Source organism: Equus caballus, chromosome 22 (assembly GCF_041296265.1).
Source record: "Equus caballus isolate H_3958 breed thoroughbred chromosome 22, TB-T2T, whole genome shotgun sequence".
In the NCBI taxonomy this organism is placed as follows: Eukaryota; Metazoa; Chordata; class Mammalia; order Perissodactyla; family Equidae; genus Equus; species Equus caballus.
The window spans coordinates 15,022,370-15,032,365 of NC_091705.1; the positions used below are offsets into that span (position 1 = coordinate 15,022,370).

The 9,996-nt window shown below is 40.3% G+C and overlaps 1 protein-coding gene across 14 annotated transcripts in view; it reads left to right on the forward strand.

Moving 5' to 3' along the window:
• PAK5 (p21 (RAC1) activated kinase 5) overlaps positions 1 to 9,996 on the forward strand; it is a 310,095-nt gene that overhangs the window by 292,356 nt on the left and 7,743 nt on the right. For 5 of the 14 annotated variants that reach the window (XR_011430886.1, XR_011430891.1, XM_023626124.2 and 2 more), the window contains one exon: positions 742 to 1,284. Coding sequence is in view for 7 of the 14 variants with exons in the window: in XM_023626124.2 (XP_023481892.1) it covers positions 742 to 897 (156 nt within the window). In the remaining 7 variants the exon portion in view is untranslated. Of the gene's footprint in view, positions 1 to 741; positions 1,285 to 1,465; positions 1,650 to 9,996 lie in introns of those variants that run through there. The other 9 variants (XR_011430890.1, XM_070247450.1, XM_070247451.1 and 6 more) reach the window with 4 other exon arrangements.

Sequence of the window (9,996 nt, forward strand, 5' to 3'; positions counted from 1 at the left end):
GCATCATGTCTGTGAGATTCATCCCTGGAGTGTGTGGCCAAAGTTTTATCCCTTTGCAGGGAGATGGGTATTGACAGGAAGCTGGCCTGAGATAGCCTCCTGGAGTGGTAGAAATGTTCTATATTTTGATAGGGGTGGGGAAATATAGGTGTAAAATATGTAAAAAAAAACTATGTAAAACATACACTTACTATTTATGCACTTGAATGTATGTAAGATATACCTCAGAAAGTAAATTATAAGAAATTAAAGGAAAAATGCTGTCTGTCTCAGAAATCCTTACAGAAGCTTGTTTCTCTTCAAGAAAGGGGATGCCACAGAGCCTAGATGGTTGAATTGTTATAAAAATTAAACTATTCTATGTTAATACCACACTCCATCAAACATGTATGACCAGTGCCTGTACATAGTCAAGGCTTCATTATAGCTGCTATTAGCAATATTATCATCATTATTATTTTACTTAGTAAATAAATTATCATTCTTCATTGTCATTGTAAATGGCATTCACTGTCATTTACGCCTATTATTTCAAACTTCAAGAAGGTAAGGAAAACATCATATGTTAATAAAGGCAATACCTGCCTTTTGCTTCCATAACATCTTTCTCCTCAAGCTGACTTTCTAGAATGTGATGTTGTTGATAGAATGACTTTCCTGGGAATTAGCTGGGAAACCGTTTGGGAGAACTGGCTTGGGTTTCGGTGTTCGTCCTCAGGATGGCATCTTGTGTTTTCGCAGGTTTCTTCAGTGCTCCGGGGATTCCTAGACCTGATGTTGGTGAGGGAGCCTTCCCAAAGAGCCACAGCCCAGGAACTCCTCGGACATCCCTTCTTGAAACTAGCAGGTCCACCATCTTGCATCGTTCCCCTCATGAGACAATACAGGCATCACTGAGCAGGGGATTCATGCAGGTGACAAAGCTAGATGAGGACATGAGAGTAATTCAGGAGAACACGAGGAAACCACAGAACGTGCAAAGGCCTGTGCATTCTAGACCAGCTGATTGGTGGGACAGTGTGATGACCAGCAGGGTTCAACAGACCAGGGCATCTTCTTGGGTCTTAAACAGGCATCTCTCCACTGACAGCTGGCGTGGTCATTTGGAACACTGCTTTAATAAGTCATTATTATATTTTTCAGCCCTTCATTCAGCAAATCAGAAAGACTCAGTACAAACTCCGTTATGATACATCCTAGCCACATGCAGGGTAACGCATAGGATTTTCTATATTGAAAGAATACTTTTCTGGCAAAAAAAAAAAAAAGAAAGGAAAACAAAAAGCACTTTTTTCTTAATGGTAGCAGTGTAATGTATTTTGCAATGAATTTGTAATTTTTCTGTACGATAGTTTTGATAATTTATAGTACTTTGATGTCACGTAGCCATTGTATCAGTTGAGGTAAGACTTGTTTACTAGCAAGAGTTTGAACAAAGCCTTTCCTACTTTTTTATCCCTTTCAGAGAACCAACGACTCTTTAGGAACTTTGAATACTGAATGACTCTCTATCACCGTCAGCTTTAGTAGAATATCTTTCTTATCTTAACAAGTGTCTTATGTGATGGAAGAAGAATTAAGAGTGATGGTGATGGTGGTGCACATTTCATTTATCCAACCAAAAATAATAAAATAAAATTTGAGCCACAGTATACCACCAAACTACTCCTTGGGATAAAGCTAAATATTTTGAAAAATCAGATTTTCCTTCAAGGCTGTTAGTCACCAACCATTTTTTGCACAGCAGGGTGTTTTCCTACTGCCCTCTCTCAAATGGGTACAACATCCCCTTGTGGCCAAATTTCCCTCCCAAGGACCAATTTCAGTGCTAGGATCATTGGCCTCAGTTCCCCAAAGTGAATGTTTCAACAAGGCCATGAGAATTCCAGTCTCACAAAGGGAAAGGAGAGAGAACAGGGCAAGATGTTTGGTTTTGTTTGTCACTGTTTTTAAAACTTTGTGTGCTAGCACACCAAACTCTTGTCTGTATTTACCTTTGTCCCCAGTATTAATTGCAATTGTTCATGTATTGTGCTGGAAGTCTGAACTGCCTCTAGAGGATGGATTAGGAAGGGGGTATCTTACCAGATGTGAACTGACTCAGTTGTGACCATGTTATAATGTGTTTCCGACATAGGAGAGTTGTGCTGCTGACTAGATCTTCTTGAATGTTGATAAAAATGAATGACTACTGTAATACATTTTGTGTTGCTTGTTGGATGAATTTGCATGTTAACCGTAGGCCAATATAGATTTGCCTTTAAAACTCTGGAAGAGCTACATAGTCATCATTAGTTTCTATTAATTATGCATCAGACAAAAGCCATTTGTTACCAAACTGGAAAACCAGAGGCTTTTCTTAATGACTTTGCATACTGTAACAAATATGAATTTAAATTCGTGAAAACGCTCTGGTTGCTCTAAGCATAATTAAGAATTTTTGTAATTAATAGGTTGCTAATTATTTATTATAGTTAAGAAAGGAAAAAAAGGCATAAAATGACCTTCTACTGATTAGTTTTTCAGTTTTCCCCCAAATGGGAAATGTGTCACCATAAATAGAATCTATGATTTTGTTTCATAAAACATAAGAAATCAATGTTTTATGTAAAATATTAAAATATTAATAGAAATATGTAAGAATAAAAACATTCTAAATCCAGAAAGTGGCAGTCCTAAAAGTTCATGGAACAGATTGTATTAATTCAACCAGGACTATGTAGAAGTAGAAAGAAAAGAAAAAGGAAATCTTTTTTTAACCCGAATAAATATTAAAAACCATTGCAGGAAATAGTGAATTTTGGATTCCAAACATTTTCAACAGGTTAATGGAAATTTTTCTGTAATTTTCTTATCACTGGGTGTTTTTTAAAGTATTCATTGAGTTTACCAAACGTTACTGTAGCTTAAAAGGTTTTGTGAGCACTAACTATTGGCAGAAACTGCACTTGCAAATAAAAATAAACATTTGCCTTTTTCCCATCGTGTTGTTAGAAACTAGTGATTTCCCAAATTTGTTTTCTTGAGTAACCAAGAATACTTTCTTTATGATCTTGGGGAATGCAAATGAGTTGGTATAAAGTTAATTGTAACAACATGATGACATGAATCAAAGACAAATATTCCCATCCCCACAGGTTACAAACAGTGTAACAATGTGATGTAAATATCACTATTGAGAAAAAAATTATTGAATTCTGGAAGGCCAAGTTCAAGGAAAGTCAGATTCATAGCTAAAGACTCCCACCCCATTTTCCTGTTCCAAAGATACTGATCTGATCTGAAGGCTTTATCAATAAAAGACATAAAAAGGAAATTATTCTGGGTTAGAGAAAGTGTGGTGAGAGCTCTCTGGCCGCCTGAAGAGAATGCTAGGCCTCTCTTCTTCTTGGGTGATAAGGAAGACATTAATATTTATCCCATGAAGTTGAAGGGACACTTGTATATAAAGACTTCATTTCACATCTTGAAATTTTTAAAAGATGAAAACCCTCAGGAAATAGCCTGAGATAGCAAGAGAAAGGATGTAGTATATCGTGTGCCAGGGAAGAAAGAATGGAGGCAACCTCCCCCAGGTAGGTCCCAGAAGCCATTGTGGGACATGGAGGAAGACACCAGGTTCCTTTGGCTATGCTGGAGCATGGAGAGGGAACAGGAAACACGTCAACCACTTAACTAAGTAGTGGGATTCTCAACTTGGAAAGTGCATTGGAGGCATGCACCGTGACGGGAACTAAAGGGAGGTGTGGCTGCTTTTCGGCACAGAGAAGGGGTCAGGGTGGAGCTGAACCTTACTCTAAAAATTACACATACCATCTACACCAAGACCACTCTAAACAGCATAGGCTATAGTCTTCAGGCTGAGACAAAGAAAATTCAAGCATCTCCCTTTCTTCTAACAGGATCTCCAAGGTATCGAACTGTAAGCCAGATGGGTTACCGGATCCTCCCTTCCCAACTGCTCCCCGTGGGTTTGGGCCATGTGTTAGTGTGGGACCCCATGGTTTGGGGGAGGGATTTAGAAGAAAGAAAGAGGGAATAAGAGAGCATACCGTGTCCCCTGCTGCTTCCTTGCCACTGCTGCCTCTCTCTTTCTCTGTCACAAGTTTAGCCCAAGCAAAAGAGAGGGGAGTTATTTTGATTTAGAATGAGGTTTACTGGTTTTTAAATGGATTAGATAGATGGAAGCAGACTGAGTTATGGTTGTGTTCCCATTACCCACTGTGAAGAACACACTCAGTAGAAATTACTGGAAAAATAAAATAATTCCATGAAGTTAACAACCCAATGAGTTCAGACTCTTTGGTCAAACCAGTCAAATGAATAGCATTGTGACATCAAAGAAATGGTAATGAGACACCAGGCAGAGAAAAGATCCATTTGGTCTGAAGCAGGTACAAAATGTACAAGCAGAAGCAGTTCTGTGAAAGTGACATGATATAGTACAAATCCAAATTGTTCGGGAAAGTCAGTCAACTTGAGCCTTGAAATGTGTGCATTTTGAGTTGTATTTCCAAGTCAGATGAATATATTACCTTAGTGTGGGTTCCGCTAAAAGGAGAATCTAAGACAAAAACTTAGATACAAGTACTTTATTTGGGAGATGATCCCAGGAAGCTCACTCAACATGGCGGAGTGGAGAAGTGACACAAAGAGAGGGGAGAAGTAAAAAAAAAAAAAAGGTGTGTTTTAATGAATGGGTCACCACTATGGGCAACTGGGGCCCATTCCCACTGGAGACCTTCTGGGAGGAACACTCTAGAATTGTCCTTCTACGGGTGAGGAGGCTGGGGTATTTATCCTCCAGCTCCTAAACCTCATTGGTTGAGAGTTGCTCCTAGGGCATCAACTCCCTGAAGTTCCATCTTGCCCTGTATGTGGCAAAGTTTGTTCCCTTTGACCGAGAGGGAGAGAGGCACAGGAAGACATTGGCATTTACAGAAACTGTCAGCAAACGACCTTCAGGAAGGGCTGAGGGAACATGGGTGGGACCCTGACAACATCTCCTATACAAATAGATCTAAGGAAGGACACAAAGATGAGTTGGGAAAGTCTATGGACTGCTGATTTCTGGACCAAAATATACCATTTTAAGAGCAAAGGGATTCCTTATCCTTACGTAGCAAATACTTTGATAATTATGCCTCATCATTGTCAGCATTTTTGAAAATTTAAAGCTGGAAGGGAATTCAAGATCACATGATCCATCTTATCTGAGCTAAGCAAGGTTCCCAAAGTCAGGCCATGTCAGCATATTAATCATAATAGCTGAATAGACCACACACATACACACACGGAGACTTCAGTTCTCTGAAGGCAAGGATTTTTACCTATGTTGTTCACTGTGTCCACAGCACCGAGACCAAGGTCTAGAAAATACGTGGTCAGTGCTAGCAAATACTTATCTCATTTGTCACATGAGCCTTTGAGAATCCTTCCCCAGCAGACTACCTGGCAGGTTCAGTCACTATTTTTTTTATTGAGATATAATTGACATATATGAGTTTCAGATGTACAACCTAATGACTTGATATATGTATATTGTGAAATGGTTAAGTCTAGCTAACATCCGTCAACACAAATTTACAAATTTTTCTTGTGATGAAAAGTTTTCAGATTTACTCTCCTAGCAACTTTCAAATATACAATATTGTTAACTATAGTCACCATGCTGTACGTTACATCCCCATGACATTTATTTTATAACTGCAAGTTTGTACCTTTTGACCGCCTTCGCTCATTTCACCCGTTCCCCACCCCCTGCCTGTGGCAACTACCAACCTGTTTACTATGAGCTCAGTTTTTTGGTTTGTTTTTTTTAGATTCCACATATAAGTGAGAGCGTACAGTATTTGTCTACATATTTCACTTAGCATAATGCCTCAAGGTCCGTCTATATATTTTTTTTAAATATTGGCACCTGAGCTAACAACTGTTGCCAATCTTTCTTTCTTTTTTTTTTTTTTCTGCTTTATCTCCCCAAACTCCCCTGTACATAGTTGTATATCTTAGTTGTGGGTCCTTCTAGTTGTGGTATGTGGGACGCTGCCTCAACATGACCTGACGAGCAGTGCCATGTCCGTGCCCAGGATCCGAACCCTGGGCCGCGGCAGCGGAGCACGCGAACTTAACCGCTCGGCCACTGGGCCAGCCCCTCCATCTGTATTTTTGCAAATGGCAGAATTTCCTTCCTTTTATGGCTGAATAATATTCCATTGTATATATATACACCATGTTTTCTTCATTCATCTGTTGATGGACACTTAGGTTGTCAGATATCTTTTTGAGTCAGTCTTTTCATTTCTTTGAGATAAATAGACAGAAGTGGGATGGCTGGATCATAGGATAATTCTTGTTTTAATTTTCTGAGGAGCCTCCATACTGTTCTCCATAGTGGCTGCACCAGTGTGCGTTCCCACCAAGGTGCACAAGGGTTCCCTTTTCTTCACATCCTCACCAACGCTTGTTATTTCTTGTCTTTTGGTAAAAGCCATTCTAACAGGTATGAAATGATGTAAATGTCACTCTAAATGACAGCTGAAGTAGCCATTAGCCCTGGAGTTCTTAGCCTAATTTTGTACCCTGGACCTTCTTGGCTGCCTGAAGTCCATGGGCTCCTCAGAAAAACACTTTTAAAGGCATGAAGTAAAATACTAGGCTTACAAAGAAAACCAATTAAAGCATAATTATCAAAATATTTTTAACTTTGTGGTTATAATGCATTAAATACCAAGATCTTGTGATGGGTCTGATAACTACCATAATTTCAAAATAATGAGTATAAATGATTTTTTGAGATATCGCCAACAGTATAATGTGATGTTTGCTACGGATGACAACTACACAGGTCTGTTTATACCACAGTGGTTTGGTGCCTATGTTCATAGTGGAAGGAAATGCTACCTCTCATTTGAGGTTAGTAAAAACTAAAGCCGTAATTTTTTCCCATCCAAATTCATGGACTCTGACAGTCTCCCCCACCCCTCTAAATTGAGACCCCCTGAGTAGTTTACTGGGCTGGTGGTGGGGGGAGTCCCTTCACAGAAGCGTACTCCAATTTCAAAATAAACTGACACGGAAAACTGTGGCTGTTGGGTTGAAATCCCCTGCATCCCTTTGGATCTTTCATGAACTTTTACGGCAGGTAAAATTGGAATACACGTGTTAAGGATTGCGCTAGAAAAATGGATCATTAATATTGGCTTTTATGGAGCATTTCCTGTGTGCCAGGCATTGTGCTAGGGACTTAAATGTACTGTCATGAATCTTCAAATAACTTTGCAAGGATGGGGGTGTGAGCTCCATTTTCAGATGAGAAAATGAGCACAGAGAAGCCCAATAATTTGGCTAATGTTGCAGGTAGGCTGGTAGTACAGACTTTTTAACCAGAAGTTTGCATCCTGCTGCATCAAAATTGTCTGGGGAGCGTATTAAACCTACAGATTCTAGGTCTCACCAGAGAGATTCTCTATCATTCTGGGAGGATACCCCAGAAGTCACATTTTTCAATGGCCCCCTGGGATGATTCGGATGCAGGCTGCTTGCAAACTGCACTTTGAGACACGGTAATTTAGAGCTGTGTCTGCCTGGCTCGGGTCTCTTGGGTATTTGTTCCAGGGAAGTGTTTGTGCCCAATGCCTGTTGGGACTGCTCTCCTGGTAAAACAGCTCTGAGCACACACAGCCTCCACCAGCCCCTGCAGCTCATTCCTACCATCTTTCCTCCCATTTCTCCATTCAGATTTCTCTGGTGTCTCCCACACCCATGCAGCTTTGCCAAGTCTTTGTTAATGGAGAGATTGGACAATTGGCAAGAAGAAAGTGATTATAATTGAGAGGGCTTTCTCAGCTGGAAAACAGTCTTCCATGCCCCCTGAGGCAATCTTGCTGGGAGCTATTTCCTGAGAATGGGGGAACCCTGTAAAGAACCATGCTCAGAATTTAAATCAGATTCACCCTACCCCCCCCAAAGAAATCTGCATATGGTTCTTCCTGCCTGGCTTTTCGAGGCAGGGAGACCAGCAACCAGACCCAGCATCCTTTTGTGCCCAGAGGCATTTGTGTTTAAAACTCCAGTAAAAAAGAAAAATGACAGTTAAAGGGGTAATTGAGCATCTGTGGTTTGTGTGTTTGTTTTCTCTCCCATCTCTGAACCTGGGAAGCAATGCAGACAGATGAGCCACAGCCTCAGCTTGTTCCTGGTACAGGAGCAGCTGCGAAATGCTGGACAATGGCAATGGCCATGAATGGAGCCCAGGGCTGAGGCCCAGAGCTGAGTCAGTCCCTCTGCACACCTTGCCTTCTGCACTCAGAGACCACTGCCTCTGCCCTGATCAGGAGGCACTGCTTTATTTTGCTTAGTTGATAATGAACATAAACACAGGACTGAGAGAAATAAGGCAAAGTTCAAAGAAATTAGGCTGAGCTTGAGACCTAATTTTAGGACAGCTAGATAAAGATGATGTGATTACAATAATAGTGAAACAATAATAGTCATAGTAATATGGTTTTTTATACATACTGCATATCACAGGTGGAAAAATCACTCTTAATTTAGAGAATTAAGAAATTTGGATTTGGGGCTGGCCTGGTTGCATAGTGGTTAAGTTTGCATGCTCTGCTTCGGTGGCCAGGGTTCGCCAGTTCGGATCCTGGGCACGGACCTACACACCGCTTGTCAAGCCATGCTGTGACGGTATCCCACATAGAAGAAATAGAAGAACTTACAACTAGGATACACAACTCTGTACTGGGGTTTGGGTAGAAAAAAAGAGGAAGATTGGCAACAGATGTTAGCTCAGGGCCAATCTTGAAAAAACAAATTGGATTCCAGAAAAATTTAATTAGCTTAGAAACAGGGATGTGGCCATGTGACAACATATTGAAAAGAGCCAGGACACTCTGTTCTTTTTAGAATGACCTGTGTATGTGTGTTGTTTTCTTGTCGGTCCCCCCATTGCAGACTCTAAGTTGTCAAATTTACCACTGGATACCCAGCACTGAGCCTGCATTCAGTAGGTGCTCAAAACCTGTTTGTTGAACAAGTGAATGACAATTCCAAAAGTAATCACGAGTCCTATGTTTTGTGAATGTAAAATTTTAAAAAACCACAAATTTACTTTTGTGAAAGTAAGTTAAGTAAATATGGGGTTTTCAGAAGTATGGCTCAGAAAGATCTGTAAGGTTTTTCTGAAAAGGTTACAGAAAGCAAGGGTAACTCACTGATTACATCTAAGCGTCCATTTCTCCCCAAATCCTTGGATGGTTCAAAATAAATGTGAAGTTTAAAAAAAAATACATGAGATGCTAAAAAGGAAAGAGTTTGTCAAGTTTGGGGCTTGGGGGTGAGAAGATCACAGATGATAAAAGAGTGGAGTAAACCGTGGGGGGTGTCCACTGGCACAAAGGTATCTTGTTTTCCTTGTGCAACATGCAATTTTCATGAGGAACTGGGGCTTTTCCCTCATTGGTACCGGACATACACTGAAGAGAGATGATTCAGGGGAAAAGATTGAAGTTGACAGAGCAGCAAAGAAATGAGTACTAGAACAGCAGCTGGCTGGTACTTATCAAGATTTGGGGGATAACAAACTTCTAAGGATGCGCTACTGTCGGCAGTTGAAGACTTGGAGAGATGAACTCATGGGCTGCCTCTCATATGGTGGAGATTATATGGGGGTTGGGCGATTCTAACACCAGAGAAAAGAGTTATCCCTACCCCCACTCAGATCTTCTGAAAAATGGTTGTTTAGAAAGTGAGGGAAATTCAAACTGTGTACATTTCTCTAGGAAGTTTCAGTAAATTACATTTGACTTTGAATAAACTCAGCCTAAGCTGCCATGTTCAGTCCAGCTTTTTAATCCAAAGTGAAATGCTAAACTCAAGACCAAGAAGCATCAGAAGCGATTTTAGACCAATCGTTCAAGAAGTGCCATTATTAAAACTATTTATATTGCCAAAATAAATCCATGTTTTTTCACCTGGAAAAGCCAACAT